This window comes from Bemisia tabaci, unplaced genomic scaffold (assembly GCF_918797505.1).
Source record: "Bemisia tabaci unplaced genomic scaffold, PGI_BMITA_v3".
Classification (NCBI taxonomy): Eukaryota; Metazoa; Arthropoda; class Insecta; order Hemiptera; family Aleyrodidae; genus Bemisia; species Bemisia tabaci.
The window spans coordinates 170,549-188,069 of NW_027311743.1; the positions used below are offsets into that span (position 1 = coordinate 170,549).

The 17,521-nt window shown below is 39.2% G+C and overlaps 1 protein-coding gene across 2 annotated transcripts in view; it reads right to left on the minus strand.

The window, feature by feature from the left end:
* The window catches only part of LOC109035997 (uncharacterized), a 120,761-nt gene that overhangs the window by 39,201 nt on the left and 64,039 nt on the right, over positions 1-17,521 (minus strand). Inside the window, exons 3-4 of one of the 2 annotated variants that reach the window (XM_019049886.2) lie at positions 12,550-12,651; positions 10,607-10,861 (exon numbers count right to left, since the gene is read on the minus strand). In XM_019049886.2, the coding sequence (XP_018905431.2) occupies positions 10,607-10,861; positions 12,550-12,651 (357 nt within the window). The remainder of the gene's footprint in view (positions 1-10,606; positions 10,862-12,549; positions 12,652-17,521) is intronic. The other variant, XM_072305730.1, reaches the window with a different exon arrangement.

A 17,521-nucleotide genomic window follows, 5' to 3' on the forward strand; every position in this document is an offset into this window, starting at 1 on the left:
TTTCTTTCCAAATAATCATCACCCTGAAAAAAAAACGAAACTACATCTTGAACTAAATTATACTTTTTAATCTTTATTGCATGCGTATTTATAAATAATAATGAATAAATTAATAATAAATAATCACTTAAAACTTATATAAACTTATGTTTAAAGCTCATGTAATGGCATTATGTAAGCACTAGGATATTCTACTGAGATATGTGGCGGCAAATCCAGGGGGAATTGGCTTATTTCGCGGGAAAATTGAATGACCTTTGAATTGACGTATTTGGGGGTCCGAGCCCCCCCTTAAAATTAAATCGAAGTGATTTTTGCAATTTTTACTTAAAAGCGGACACAATTTGGTACATTTTCCCGTTTTATTTTTTCCTTTACGATAATTTGAACCGGAGTTATGATTTTTTGAAAATAGGTCAAATTTGACCTTTGACCTATCATAACTCGGTCAAAAATTAAGATATTGATCTGCGGTTTGCGCCAAAATTCTTAGTTTTTTATGCTCTTTCGAATGATGTATCACAAGATAGGGGTTGCTATTTGAAAAAAAAAAGTTGGGGGGCCCCCGTCCCCCCCTGAGGGGAGGACCAAAATTTTGACCCCCCCAAAAGATGGTCCCCTTTGAGATAGGAACATCCCCAAAGTTTCGTTTCCCTAGCTCAATTCGTTCAAAAGTTAGAGGGGGGGTCGGGGACTTTTCGCTCACCCTGTATAAAGTTAAAACTATTATTCTCTTCATACAGCTCTTGTATCTTCTTATATTGAACTTCGCTCTCGCAATAAATACCTATGCACTGTTAAAAAATCTGAAAATGGACTAACAAAAATTTATAAACTATATGGACTGTTTGATCTTATATTATCGAATGGTCATGCTTTATAAAATTCACTAAGAAAAGGTTCGAAAATTGATCACCATAAGAGTATATATGATATGATTTGTGTACAGACTGATTCTTTAATGGTCATAAAAGGTACTTTAGTCAAATATACCTTTTTCTTTCCAAATAATCATCACCCTGAAAAAAAAACGAAACTACATCTTGAACTAAATTATACTTTTTAATCTTTATTGCATGCGTATTTATAAATAATAATGAATAAATTAATAATAAATAATCACTTAAAACTTATATAAACTTATGTTTAAAGCTCATGTAATGGCATTATGTAAGCACTAGGATATTCTATGCGATAAAGGATCTGTGAAACAGTGTGAATAGTCTCATTATGTTTGAAGAGAGCGTTTGTGATGTGTCTATGGAGTAATCGAAAGTTTTGTGACTTTATGTAATTTTATCCAATGAGGATTTTAATTGCATTAAAGAATATTAAATTCTGCGATAAACGGGCTGTCTCATGTTTTCAAGAAATGGCATATTGATGGCGTTTTGAATTTTGGCACCTTGTTTCTGAGAAAAATTGTAATTTAGGTACTCTGACCATGACCCTCTCTATGCTGTACTCTGAAAATAAAAATAAAAACAAAATATAAAAACCTGATCCCGATTATAATAAAAAGGTTTTAGAGACTTTGAAGGATTAAAATAAACAGTAGGGAGCTTGTGAGAATATGAGAGAGGAGAGTAAATTGAAATGAACTATCTGAGGGTACATTTTGAATATGGAATTTGAGAATAAAAGTCATGAATTCGTACATACTTTTATTTTTGCACAAATTTGTTTTCCAGCTTTCAATGAATATTTAGTTAATACCTGAGTATGTCTACAAAACAAATGAAGAGGAAGAATTTTAAAATTATAAGTAAGAAATAATGTTCAAAAAGATAACACTTTAGCAGCTGATCGATAAATTCCAGTAAAAATTTTTGTCTACTACAGACCTGTTCAAGCTCGTTTACTTTGAAATTACTGAATTGATATATTTGACGGTGAAATCGGAATTTAAAAATATCTAACGTAGGAGAAAATGAATGAATACCAAATGAAATTGAGTGTTAAGAGACAAAATGCTTAAAATTCAAAACATTATCAAAATGCATCAGCTCAAAAACAATGTTGAACTTGAAGTATGAAGTTCAAATTATTCCAGCGACTCAGGTTTGGAATATCATTTGTTAATATACGAATGAAACAATATAATAATAATAATAATAATAATAATAATAATCAGTCAGTTATTGTATGTTCTGTATTTTTAACTGACTAGAATTGATTGTTTGACAGCCTGAAGATGCATGCAAGGGAGTGGAGTTCTCTTCAGTTCTGAAGACACAAGTATTAAAGAGGGGGACTTTGACGGTCTTTTTACACCGTGTTTTTAAGCTTATTTTTTATGCATACCTGCATTTATAATTAATCAATGGTTTAATGACTGTTTCAAAATGACACTTTAGGTGTAAGAGGGGAAGATTGAATGAAAAATTGAAGTGCAAGAGGAGGAGGAGGAGGAGGAGGAGGAGGAGGAGGAGGAGGAGGAGGAGGAGAGAGGAGGAGGAGAGGAGGAGGAGGAGGAGGAGGAGGAAAAGAAGAATAAGAAGAGCAAGAAGGATAAGAAAAAGAGGATAATGTAGATAAAGATAAAAATTTATACGAGAACGGGAAAAGGAAGAAGATAAAAAGAAGAAGATGAAGAGGTAGAAGAAAAAGAGGAAAGTGTAGAAGAAGATAATGATAAATATTTATGCGAGAAGGGAGAAGAAGAAGAAGAAGAAAAAGAAGGAGAAGAACAAGAAAATGAGAATGACAAAATCAGAATTTTAGGATTGCAACCTATTCATTCTTAATCCTACGTAATGGACCCCTGACGTAAAGAGGAATAAATTTGGTATATGCCGAGGATCCAAGAAGAATGAGCGAATAATTTCAGGCGCAATCTTGCAAAGATGGAAATTAAAAGGAGGAAAAATAGAGTGAAAGAATGTGGAACTTGCTCAGTCGCGGAACTAGGTCACATTGCGTAACCAATGAAACTGGCGAGATGAATGACTTTAATTACGAGTATTACTACCGACGAGTTTACTTTTACCGCATTTTATAATGATTGACATCGCGAGTGGACATTTGATGCGCGTAAAAAAGGACAAAAAAACTAATTTTTTTCTTCTTCAATTATTTCCCTAATTAACTGCCAGTGCTGAGGTATACTATCAGTCCAAGTTTTTAAGTGCTTGCAAAGTATATCACTGAACGATTTCACGTTTTGCTACAGGAATCTTTTTGCAGCAGGCTCCTTTTCCTAGGCTGTGAGATCATCAGATACACCTCAAAATTATTAAGTGCAATATTCCACTAGCTTCTCAATAAAGGTTCAGCTGCCAGATCACAGATATTTCTAATGAGCTTAATAGTACTGCCGTGGCAAGGAAGAACGTCGTATGAACATTCGAGAGTTGCCAAATTTCCTACATTAAAATGCTCATTTTCAGGAAAATTGTTAATTTTTTTCCTTGAAATTTTCAGATACTATAGATAAAATTACAAAAATAAAAAATTATCTGAGAAATTGACAGAAAAATATTCAAACATTTTCCTGAAAATTAGTGATTTGCCAAAGAAAATTTGGCAACGTCTGAAGGTTTATACGGCGTTTTTCCTTAGCACGGCAGAACAGTAGTCTTAGTAGTCTTTAGTTGATACCTCCCTAAAACACACTCAAATATCAGTGGACGTTGAGCCAGGATAAAGAACGTTGTCTCATAGTAGAAACCAACCATTGTAAGTCCTGCAATTTCCATTTACGGTTGATTTTGACTTAATTCGACGGATTCGAGAGTTGGAACCATTTAAAAAAAATATGCCTCTAAACTGAACCTACCATCAACATTTCATTAAAGAAAAAAAAAAAAAATTCAATTACAACAATTTCGTTTGATACATCTAGGGATGAATTTGCTTCTTAAAGGTAGAGTTTAGAGGGCATGACAAAAGTATTTAATCGATTGAGGTAAGTTAGGGACCAGTAGAATAATATTATTAAAAGTTCTTTTAATTGTTTAGGCAAAAATATGGTGAGTTACATTACCTACCTAATCTTAATAATGAAATGAACCATAGGTAAGATTTTGTTGGAAAATATCTTATCTTTTACCACTTTTTCCGTTTTCACCGGGCCTAACCGACCTGAATGAAGGAACTCATATTTATTATGTGAATATTACTAAAATATTTGCATTTTTTGTCTCAGATCATTGTATTAAGAGCTACTGAGAGAGGGCAAGTTGTAGTGTACTGCAAAATTAGATTGAAACTCATTGAAATTATTTAGATGTCTAAGAAAAATTTCAATAACCATTATTTTGAGACATATTTGTAAATTATGAGATTCAAAGTTTTTTTAAAGTTGGTTATTGAAGGAAACGTGATCTTTCCATAGATTAAGTTTGACTAAAGCAAAGTAGTGTTAAATATACACCACTTGTTCACAAGCACACTCTTTCCAAGAGCTACAAATGAATATAGCTCACGTTTCTCATAATGATGACCCACTTTTGCGCTGAAATCAGGGGGAAAATAAAGAAAGAATATATTTTTATCCATGGCGAGAGTAAAAAAATACGTATCTCGATTGTGACGTTTCCAAATCTCCGCTACGTTTTATCTTTTTAATAAAAACGAATGAGTGTCATTACACAAGGTTTTCAGAAAATATTCTGCACAGTATGAAGATGGTCTAGGAAAAATTCCGAGAGGTCATATTCATTAGTTTTCCTTGAAAAAATAAAACGTAACACGAATGTTTCAACGTCGCTCATTGAGACACGTGATTTTGAACTTTGATCATGGATGTAAAAAGAGCATAACGTACGGTTAAAACATAACCGTAGCAAGGAACACACTGAGGAAAAATGAAAGACTCAAGTTAAACAAAAGCAGATGCAGGCGTTTAGTCTCATACCTGTCCATCGTATGAGAGTAAATCGACTCGAACCCAAAAGCACCAAATTGGTTAATTTAACAGACATGGATTTTAATCAAACAACTCATGCGACGTGCCAGCACTGCCAAGCCGCGACCGACTAGATAAAGGATATTCCCGTGAGAGACAGTGGCGAGGCGTCAACGATCGACTATCGATATTTCTCCATTTGAATCTATGGTAAAGAATCGATTATTAAGGTATACCCTCTTTAAAGACCCTTCTTGTTCAAATGGCAGAGTAATCGATAAACCGAGAGACAAGAGACCCTACACTCGCCTCTTGGCGACAGGTGGAAGCTTTTACTTTCGGGGATTCAACAATTCCTTATAGACAGTCCTTATAGACAGTTATAAGGGAGCAACAGTCATCACCCTTATTTTGGCTGTTGACCTACCTACATGGTAGATGATGAGTCTCGGGTGGCGTCATGAGTCAAACAAGTTTCCCAAACTTCGGCTTGTTTGCAAAACGAAACTGCCAACAAGTTGTTAAACATCAACCGCGTAAGTAAGCCAACAGTATAGAGTGCTGGAGTCCTGAAAGTAAAAGCTTCCACCATTGCCATGATACTAGTGGAGGGTCTCTTGTCTCTGGATATACCGCAAAGCACGCCACGCCACTGATGAGAGACCATTGAAAAAAATCGAAGATCAAGCTGGGAACTGAAGTCCGATTTTCTCCAAAATGAGAGAGGGCTCAAAATACCTGTTCGGACGCCGACGTCATGGCAACGCTGGCTCATGCTACGTGCTACTCTGGCGCGAGCAATGGCGAATTTTAATGGCATAAGAGCAGGGTGGATTAAATACATAAAGTATCAGAAAACATAGAGAGGCGAAAGAAGTTTTCTAGCGCGACAACATTGATGATAGTTTCCCAGGGTTGCTTAGAGTACCTATATTGAGAGAGTATGGCCACTGGGGTTACCACCTCTGATTGGCTCAGCCATTTTAGGCTTAATGGAGCCCTTAGGACCCAAAAATGGCGGACGCCATAAATTAATGTAATGCAAAATGACTCAAAATGTAGTTTTCTTTGCTTATCGTAACGAGAAATTTACTCAAATGCACTATTGTGACATCTTTACATATTTTTAAGGCTAAGAGTGTGCAATTTTTGAGAAAAATTATCTTAGATGTAGTGAGGTTGGCAGCAAGTGCGGTTGGTGATTACCGTCAAAAGTTGGCACTGACCCCCCTCTCATCCACAAAAACCAAAACAAAGCACCGCCATTTTTGGGTCCTAAGCCTCTCCATGGGGCCCAGTGGCCATACTCTCTCAATATAGGTACTCTAGGGTTGCTTGCCTTTGAGCACGCTTCTAATGGGCTAGTCGCACAGTTTACAACATTGTGTTTTGATGGTTGATCAAAATGTCATATCGATCGCAGAAGTCGAAGAAGGCACATCCACCGTCCAGTTTCGCTTTTTGTATTCGGTTAAAAGAAAAATGACTAAACAGCTCGTCTTGAAATTTTTTTTTTACTTCTACTTCCTTCATCCATTTAGTAGTCAGGGATTTCAAGAAGATATTTCTGACAATTTGCTTTTGAAAAAATAAAAATCAAACAAGATAGGAAATTTTCAAACGATGCAATGGAGGTAATCATTTTAAGACTTCGACCATATATATTCACAAATAATAAAGTTGGCTCACTGACTGTACATTTATATCCGACATTGCTCAAAGACAAAATCGTTTCTCTGATATTTCTCACCGAGAGAGGACAAAACGGTTTCGGCCACCTTTATAACATAAACAATGCACTTATTGTGGCCAGCATGAAGCTTATTAATTACTGATTGACAAAACAAGTCTGGAGGGACCTAAGGTGACCATGTGGTGGATGATATCATCCACGTTGCTTTTTTATGAGAACAATATCACCGTTGGTATTGAACGTGTAAGCTAGCTTGTTGACGATTATTGATATGTTTCGCTAATTTATTGAATTCAACCATCAAAACACGATTCTAAGACACGCTCAACTAACCAATTATTCATTGAGGAAATGAACCCGATTGAATTATCGAGAATCCAAAATAAGCATGGAATATCCGGATTATCAAAGAATATCCAGGAAATCTTCCATCCTCCGGTAATTATATTGTGCCCCTTATGACGGGACTCAGTAATATTACCGGTCAAAATTGGTAGAGTTGCCGGAAGACGGTGAAATCCCCTGAAATATCCCTAAATTGTAACTGCCGGGTATGTTGGTAATTTTACCAGGTTATACTCCTCAATGTGCTGCGTTATTCAAACGACATGATAACCCTGGCTGCCCTAAGTGTGTTTGTGGTCTTTTTGTCCCTTAGTCATGGATATCATACCCCTTATCAGAAAGTTCACTGAGAAACAGTTATAATCAAATACATTATCGCCCACCAGTAATTTGAATACGCGATCCGTGTAATGAACCTTATTCAGCTGCTACGATGCGTATCAAATAACAATACGCCATCTTTTCTCTACTTTGACGAGAGAAAAACTCATTCTTTGTTCGAAATTCGGGCTCATTTTTTTTAAAATCAACATACATCCTTCCGCTTGCAGTCATCTACAAACTAAACCGGTGCAGTTATCAATCAATACATTTAAAATCAATGCCTTTATGATACCTCTCTGCAACGTGCATGAATTTCGATTGTTTCTTTTATTGAGTAACATTTCCAAATTCCTCTCATGAGTTGAAATGATATTTTTGCCTGTGACCGAGAAACCTATTTTTCAATGTCGGCGTGAATTAAATGAACCAGATGACAGACGAAACTAGAGTCGCTAGTAGTTGGTTTATCATTTAAGTCATTTCAAAAACCGAGTCTTTTTGTAAGTTGTCGTTGGAATTGTCACCCTCTACCTAAAGGTTTACTTTACCTGTTATCAATCAACCAAGCTGTAGCTCAGAGTTGATGCAAGATACACACTGCTACAGCTGATTCACATGATCAGTAAGTTTGTTCGTCAAGGTAATTCAGGATTTGCTCCCGGTTTGTCGGAAAAAATCTCTCTGGAGTATATACACATTCAACGTGGGAAACAGAATCGCATTCCTGTCTCTGAGAAAATCAGATGCTTTGACCCGAAACGCCGTATTCCCAGGCTGATGTTGACTTAAAACGGCTTAAATTTCCGTTTAAAAAACTTGTCAAAAGAAACCCACTATTCTCATCCCTCTTTTCCTAGTTTCTCCTTTGTCAGTCAGTTTGAGCTTTTTGGTTTGTAGGTTCGGTCCGAGAAGTCAAGTCCACGTGTATCCACTGTCAATCAACGTTGTCAAAGATTACTGATTAGTTGCGGAGATTACAGAAGACCTTCGTAAATTACCTCGTGGAACAGAGACCAGTAACCTATGATACAAGCATAACACAGGCCAACTTAGGCTTCATCATTGGCGCCCCTCTTGCTGACGAAGTAATCCATGCTTGTATACGCATGCGCAAAGCCTTTCAGATACCTCCGCTGGACATCACGTTAGCTACCAATCTTAAAGAGCCGCCGTTATGCGCCCAAGACACCGCACTGCGGTTAACATCTCGATTTAAAGATACAAAGGACCGACTCTTATTCTGAACTACGAAGGCTGATACTCCCTTAATATCTCCGACCTATGTACGTCAAAACTGTGTCCTGCTATATATCACATGAATGTTTTTAATTATAATTATTAGAAAGAGCACCTTTCCGTGAGAAAGAGTATGTTTTCTCTTTTTAAAATCAAAATTATAGCGATCAATCAATATTTCTTTTCATTTGACGTTCAGGCAGGGTTTATAGTGATCCCAACTTAGTCTGCTCATAACACATTTTGTTTGGAACTGAACTTTTGATCTCCGGATACAGTTTTATTCATTCGGAGCAGGTTAGTGCCGTTTTGCGCACGATTATCAAGGAGCTCTTTTTAGTTTACTAACGCTCACTCGAATCCAGAGGGTATGAAAGAAGAGATGAAAAAACAGTGCATTTGCAATTTTCCCCCAGAGATCGACTATCAACCACGCGTGATGTCACAAAACGTAGATTGGCCTAACGGGGAGTTTCGCAACACGAGATCTACCTAGATCAGTTGACTAGTATCACTGGTTTTCTTGCAATTATATTCTGAGTTCACGAAAAAGCTCACCAACCCTTGGCTAAAGGCCCGCTCTGCTGCGGGCTGATTATTCAAATTGATAGACATAGCTATAGACAAAGAAGACATAGGGAGTATGCAGCGATCCCATTGGTTGAAACTGGTGGTCCTTACAGACTAAGGGGGTCGTGATGGACAAACTGATGGGTCTTTTGTCGGTTGCCGTCATTTAGCCGCTTACTAACCTCCTTAATCCATCGCATTTACCCGTTTCCACCAATAAGATCCCTCCAAATCCCTTCTAAAATGTATAAACATAGCTATAGACAAAGAAGACAGATGGGATTTGGAGGGATCTTATTGGTGGAAACGGGTGTCTGCAATGGATAAAGGAGGTTGGTAAGCGACTAAATGACGGCAACCAACAAGAGACTCATCAGTTTGTCCATCATGTCCCCCCTTAGTCTGTAAGGATCACCAGTTTCAACCAATAGGATCGCTGCATACTCCCTATGTCCTCTTTGTCTATGGCTTTGTCTATCAATTTCAATAATCAGCCCGCTGGACATCTTCCCTAGGGCCACTATAGGAATTCAAACTCAAAATCTTTTTCGGTTCTTTCCGCCGTCTTCGGATACTTGCTCCGGGTGGTCTGTTTAACGTTTAATATCTACCGAGTGAGCTCATTTCTGACAGGTTCAGTATACTCGAGGGATGATTTGGTCATTTGGGCATTGGCTTCATTGACATAGTCGTAGAGTCTTCGCACGCACTAGGCATTTTTGATGCGGTACCATTTGAAATTCTTTGAAATAAAATGGTGTCACTAGTTTTCTCAACATTAATTTTACGCTCCAAAAAAAAAGCACTGCGAACTGAAAACGTGATATGGAATCAGCTTCCTCCCGTCTCAGTGTGGAGTCTGTCACTGGAAATCGGAAGTATTTCTGCCAAACGGAAGTATGTGCATTAAGACATGAGCCCTGAGACCCATAAGAATATATACATAACAGGGCTCACGTCATAATGCATGTCATTTGGAGCTTGATTGGAGCTTCACATTTCGACATGTCCATACTCTCCCTATATAGGTTTTGTTAAATGGGCGTATATCTGTCAAACGGAACTATGTGCATTATGACGTGAGCCCTGGTATGCATGTGTCCTTATGGGTCTCAGGGCTAATGTCTTAATGCACATAGTTCCGTTTGATAGAAATACGTCCAAACAAGCACGAGGTAGGCAGGCTGACAGTTGGATTACATTTTGCAATAAGGAGCCACTATCTCTGGCTCCTCCATAAAAGCACCTTTCTGCATACGGAAACCAATGATACTTATGCTATTTCCAAAATGAGCCAGGAATAGTGGTCCCTTATTGAAAAATGAGGTCCACTTGAATGTTGGAGTGCCGAAAGTAAAAACTGCCACCATTGCCAAGATGCAAGTGGAGGGTATCTCTTTGTCTGTGGGGCAATATCTTAGGCACTGGGCTTGACTCTCCGTGTGGAGGACCATCCTGGAGGTGGCGGAGCGGGTTGATAGGATCTCCGGGGGCAAATTGCTAGCACTGTGGGGATGGGGAGAGCCGGGAGTGATCATGCGTGAAGCATTACTGCGTTAGCTCTATCTACTTGGGAGATTGGCGTGTACCCCTTGGGTGGTGGTGACAGCGACCTCCGAGACAGCTGACTCTGAGACAGCGCTGTCGCTGGTGGGCGCGTCGGTGTCCTCTTCGTCCTCGGCCGGCGGGTAGGTGGGCAAAACGATGGAGACCTTGCGGCCGCCCGAGTCGCCAGAGTCATCCGAGGAGCTCCCGCCCCCGTTATTGTTGCCGCCCCGCAGGACCAGCCGACCGATCACTCGGAACAACCATCTCGTGATCTGTTGTATCTTTCTGTCGACTAGCTAGAAAACAGGCGCATCTGCTAGAGACAACTCTCCAAACCTCTAACCTACCTAGTTCACCTTCCAGGGTAAAATTTCTATAACAGCAGCCCGTCACAATGGTGATCTCAAAAACAGTGGCGTGGCGTGAATTGCGATATATCGATTGTTACGCCATTTAAACCTATGGAAAAGGATCGATAAATAGGGTGTTCGCAGCGAACACCTTAATAATCGATTCTCTACCATAGGTTTAAATGGCACAACAATCGATATATCGCAATTCACGCCACGCCACTGCTCAAAAATATACACCGCAATCACACGCTGAATGTGGGAGCTGAATGTGGCTTGAATGTGGAAGTCATCGGCTCGATGCCTGAATTTTGCGCGTGACGCGCAAAATTCAGCAACGATTCTCAGCAACCATCGGACCAATTTAGAATTTGTCTGAACTATTCGAGTAGATGTGATACACATCTGGATGAAAATAACTCGAATTTGCTAAATTTCAGCCATTGGGCGATGACTGTTGACTTCCACATTCAGCTGCTAAATTCAGCGTCCGATTCCGGCAATAGGAGAAAAAACGGGAAACAAGGCTGAAAATTACACACAAAACACCCGAGACGTTTCGGCCCAAAACTGAGCCATTTTCAAACGGAAGAATAAAAGATAAAATATAAAAATTCCGAATAGAGGTATGTAGAGAAAGTAAATAGAAGAATGTGGTCTGCAGGTTTCTACATTATTTGGAATTTTTATATTTTATTTGTATTCCTCCGACTGAAGATGGCTCAGTTTTGGGTCAAAATGCCTCGGGTTTTTTATGAATAATTTTTAGCCCTATATCCCGGTTTTTCTCCTATGTTTTACCTTCGAGCCGGTACCCAACTCTTTTAGGCCCATAATTTAAATGGACCACTAGACAAGGTACCAAGTTAAGCATCCATCCAAGAAAAAGTTTTGAATACGTTATTTGCCATAATTTTATCGACAAATTCTTTTTATTACCCTCCGATTGTGATTGTAAAGTCGAAAACTAGGCGAAGATTTTCGCGCAATCACGTCAACGAATTTGATATTCTACTGGTAGTGTTGAACGCAGCCCTGATCAGTCATTGAATGACAGCATATGCCCAAGCCCACCCCTCATATTACATTGAGTATGCCTATAATATACTATGCGAAACGTAGGAATTAATAAGAACCCTTCAGGACTTGGCGTTTTTTAACTTATAAACCGATAGCTAAAACGCACCTTCCCTTTTCAAGAGGTCACTTGCTAAGTAAATGATGATTGCTTTGCGTGTAAACAGGTCGATTTAAAATCATGTTTGAAGATTCGGAAAGCAGTTTTTGGGCCAGATAAGAAACTCTCTTTGAGAAACTGCTGAGGTACTAATTTTCATTTAATTTCATCCATTAACAGTTTCACAATTTTCAAGAAAAATTCTCAAGTTTTATAAAGCTGCAGTTTCTAGGAATGATGAATTCGGGACCAGTGTTATTCAACCAAGAAGCTTTATCTCATTCGAAGAATCAATTTCTGAGATCTTTCAATACAATCCTGAGTTATCCTGTATATTTAAAATGGTATGATATAACTTTATGAATCTATTCATCAAAGGCGCTGTAGGATGACACCTTTTCAGCGTATTTTGAAGGGAAAATCAGCTGAAAGTTTGATAATAGTGCAAAAACCATACCTGAGATAAGCCGGGGAAGAGTGTCCTCAGGAAACCTATCGTTCGTTTTTCCCTGACTAATGCTTTACCTTCATCAGATGATTTAAGCGGCGTTAAAACATCCTGAAAAATAAAAATAAACAAATAAAGCCACGAGAACAAATTTAAACAATAAGTGCAAACATGTATTTTGTATAAAACTTTTACATTTGACACTAGTAATCAAACATATACACCAAATTGTCACCCCTGAGCTGGATTGAGGATACACAGACTCCAGAAGTCAAAATTAGTCAATATTTCTCCTCTTCTTCGTGGATTCAGAAGGCAGGATCGATGAATGGATAATGATTTCACTACAATTTGAAATTAGGAACTGTAATAGAAATCTCATTCATTGAAGGCACTCTCTGCATGGAGTGCAAATTTTTCTGTCATATTAACATTGACGGACGCTTAGTCACTTTTCCTTACCCTGCGTTTGAGTCTCTTAAATGGTGATATTATTTCCATTGGAATTTCATGATCGAGCTGCAGCAAGTGTTCCCGGAAATCGTTAATTTCATACTAACTGCATAAAAAGGACACTAAATTCTTTAAGGGAACTTTTTTCTCCGAAATTAAAAGTGCCAATTTTCCAGAAAATTGACAAAGAATTTGACGGAAAAGCATTCGAAAAGTGTACACAATCTCAAAAGTCGCGGAGAAGCTCAGAAACGCATTTTTTGCTAATTTTTACTGCAGAAATCAACACCATTTTTCTGGATATATTATCCACACTCGAGGAAAAAAACGTGGAATTCCTTTAGAGGAATGTTACGCCGAAGACTCAAAGAAAACATTATAATTTTTGAGCAGATTCTCAGTTTGAATACGGCTACATCATGAGGTTATTACATCATTCCGGATTTTGTCACGAAGAAAATGTACGTGCAGTTTCCGAACATCATTACTGCCCTGCAAGGCATCACGAGATAATTCAACGCAGGGAAAGCATTTTCATTCATTCTCGTTACCAAAAGGAAGGAATCAAACAGATGGCGCCACGGGTGTATCGGATAGTGGATGTGATTAATGCATTTTTTATTGGTTTGTGAAAGTTTTGTGAGTGCCGAGTGGTATCTGGCGGTAATGCACCTAATTATCACGAGCTTCCGAGAAGCGGATTGCGCAAGTGCCTTGAATAAGAGCCAGAGTCTTTTTTATGATAATGGCGTCGACACCCCGATGAGACAGAGTCGGAGTAGACAATAATTCGGAACCGGAGGTCCACATTTTCAAACGGTCCGCCTCGAATGAGTCATAGTTGCCGGATGGTGACTACATTCATCGGCGGAACCTCCAGGCTGATCATTCAAATCGATAGACAAAATGATAGACTAAGGGAAAATGGACCGATCTTATTGAAGCATGTATGGTGACTACATTCATGGGCGGAACTTCCAGGCTGATTATTTAAAGTGATAGACAAAATGATAAGACTAAGGGAAATTGGAGCGATCTTGTTGAAGCATGTATGGTGACTACATTCATGGGTGGAACTTCCAGGCTCATTTTTTAAAGTGATAGACAAAATGATGGACTAAGGGAAAATGGACCAATCTTATTGAAGCATGTATGGTGACTACATTCATGGGCGGAACCTCCAGGCTGATTATTTTAAGTGATAGACAAAATGATAGACTAAGGGAAATTGGAGCGATCTTATTGAAGCATGCAATTGCAGACAAGGGAAATCAGTAATGGACAGACTAATGGTACCTAACGTACGAGAGATCCTTTATAGTCAAGAATTTTATATGATAACCATCCGTTACAACCAATAGAATCACTTCATTTTCCCGTCATCTTCTTTGTATGTTGCTTCGTGTTTCAATCTCAAGAATCAGTTTGCACCGGGATCCGAAGTAGGGGGCTCGGCTTCCGCAAAAATCTAATTCACCCCCTCGATTAATCTAGTTCATCCCCTCTTGAAAGTGTGAGAGATCTTAGTAAATCAGCGCTTGACACATATGTTTCATCTTTAAAACTGTAAATCAATCAATGTTTGGCAAGAACACCTTAAAATTGCTCTTGGCAGAACTCAGTTTGTTGTCGTTTCCCCGGAGAGGTCCCACCGAGCTAGGAAAGTCGACTAAAAACACTTTTTAGCCTTCTGATCACATTTTCATCAAATTGTATGCTTGTTAAGCTCTATTCTTAAAAAATAAATGTCGATGGCAAAATTGCCTAGTCAGTATTACATGTTGATTGTGTCCCTACTTGTCAACACAGGTTTGATGCCGTGTTTTCCCGGTGATGCACGGCAATGTTCTTTTTCGTGGAGCACTGGCCGTTGCAGCAGGCACCACTGGTACATACCAGATTGTGCAACACACGCGACGGGAGTTCAGGAAAATGAATTAATTGTATGACGAAGCGCTTCCGAAAGGTAAGATGTTGCCGCTGTCTCCACAATTTATATAAATTCCCACCAAGATTCATGGTTTAATATGATTATTCACCGACATAAGTCAACTCTCAGTCATACAGGAACTTCTGCATTGAGCCATGGATTGATGTGGGTTTTTTCTCCTCCTACACCAAATGTTTTCCTCGTTTTTCAAATCTTTCCATTGTAACTCACGAGGAGCAAGAGAAGGAAAAGCCGACGGGTGCGTGTGAAAGAAAGCATATTCGCTGATTTCAAAGTTGTGCGACAATTTTTCTGTTTTATTTTTGTACACTGTTTTTGAAAAGCTACACACAGTTTTTTCATGAATTTTCCTAAATGATGTCAAATGTAAGCATCGAAAATGTCGTTCATTCATCTTTTTTTTTTATATATAAAAAAAAAAAAATTAAATATTTTCCGAGTTTCTGAATTGTTACAATAGGGACATATATTTTTCCTTAACTTATGGGAAAAACCGTAGCAGAGAGGCAAGAATGATGACATGTAACCCTAGTCTAATGGTGACTTCAGCGTCGCGCAAGCCAGGGAAGGGAGCGCGGTGGAGTCATCTTTGCAGTGTGACGCGCCTTCCATTCGGCTAGCGGCAATATGCCTACACCCATGGTCGAATAGTTATCGCGTTACGCCTGCCGTAAATGAAATGAAATATCGACGCCTACACGCGGAAAAAAAGTGTTCTTGTCTCCGATTGCAACGTTGCGAATTTCTACTCATTTTTTTTATTTTTAATCCGTTTTGTTTAAAAAAAGCCACACACAGTTTTTGTAGCAGTTTCCGAGAAATTCGTGGAATGATTTTAAATGAAACCACAAAAAATTTCGACGCGCTATTTCCGTTCGTTCTTTTTTCTTTTTATTAAACCAAAATTAATTTTACGCGCATCAAGTTTCAGAATCGCTGCATCGTTTAAACATCGTCCGAGTTGCTGAATCGTTGCATTTAAGGAACTTATTTACCCTTTAATTGTAGCAAAAACCGGGCAGGGACCGTCTTAAGAAATGACGCGTGGTCCTAGTTTTACGGCGATTTTAGCGTCGCGGAAACCAGGGAAGGGAGCTCAGTCGAGTGTCGAGTCATTTTCACAATGTGATGCGCCTTCAATCCAGTTAGCGGCAATGTGCCTTTACCCGTGGTCGAGTAGTTATCACAATTATCTCTCGCATTGCGTTTGGTGCAATGCGAGAAGTATTCATGCAGTCTTGTAGGCGCTAATATGCGTTTGAAGCCGACCGCACTAATTTGCGCAATGCGTGAAGTATTCCTTCAGTCTTGCAGGCGCTGATACGAGTTTGACACCGACCGCACCGTGTTCGGCGCGATTATTGGAACTCGCTTTAGGATAATCGCGGCATCGAAAAATGGGGCTTAATAGCTGACCATGTTGTGTTTCGACGCCGTATGAGCAGTCCAACGTTGCCTCGTTTCTCCCGATAAAACATGTTTTCTGAGCAAAGTTAGGAAAGTTTTCTATGTTCGCTTTTTTAGATTGAATGGACCATTAAACAGGTTAAGAATTTAAGCACTCTGATACATGATTCTTCAACAGCATTTCATGCAGAACACGATTTGCGCAACGAAAACTTCTTGAAATATATACAGAATATTCGGCAGAAGAAGAAGAAAAATTATGATAATTTTAAATAAACTGCGTTGAGTGTGGCAGGGAGTCTGCTTCTGCAACGTCGCAAAAGGAGATCCGTGGCCTCGTACTAGGATCATCGCATTGTTTATATCTCGTTCAAAGTTGATCTCTAAACTTCTCATTGTATAAATATCGTTTTTTCATAAAATTTTGAGGTGCGCTTCCGCCGAAAATCCATCACCCACGGCGATTTCTATGACAACAACCACCGCGGGCAACCGAACTATCAGGGGACTGAAAAAAAGCGCCCGAAAATAACGATAAAATCTCCCGACGGGACGATCGGGATAACCGATTTTTCGAAGGGCGCAAGGGGCGCGGGGCACGCCGCGCGATCCCTCTATTTTTCCCGCCATCGGGAGACCGGGACGGTCAAAGCGGTACCACCCGCGCCCGGATCGGCCCGACGCCCCGACGGTCCCCGCTAAATTTTGACCCCAAGGATCGGGCTCACGGAATTATACATTGTAATGATTCATAAATTATCAAAGTTGGTTCGTTCTTCATCAGAGGAAATTTTGCAAGGTTTCATTGAATGCTCACACGGCGTTCGTCTTTAGCGCAAAGCTAGTGTTCTGCTAAAATGGACGCATTTCTGGTCAACGGACTGTGCATCATGACGTGAGCCCTGTTATGCATGTATTCTTATGGGTCTCAGGGCTCATGTCTTAATGCACATAGTTCTGTTCGATAGAAATGCGTCCAAATAAGGGGGGTGGTGGACGTAACGTTTCAAGAAGCCTCCATTTGTAACTATTATACCATTACGCAGGTTATTAGTCCGTAAATATTTGAATAACTCGCGTATCTTCTTGCATCATGCATTGTCGCTCTCGGATGTCTGCCCAGTGCTCATTCTCATATTATGATAGTGGTGCTCGTGCCAAAACACCATT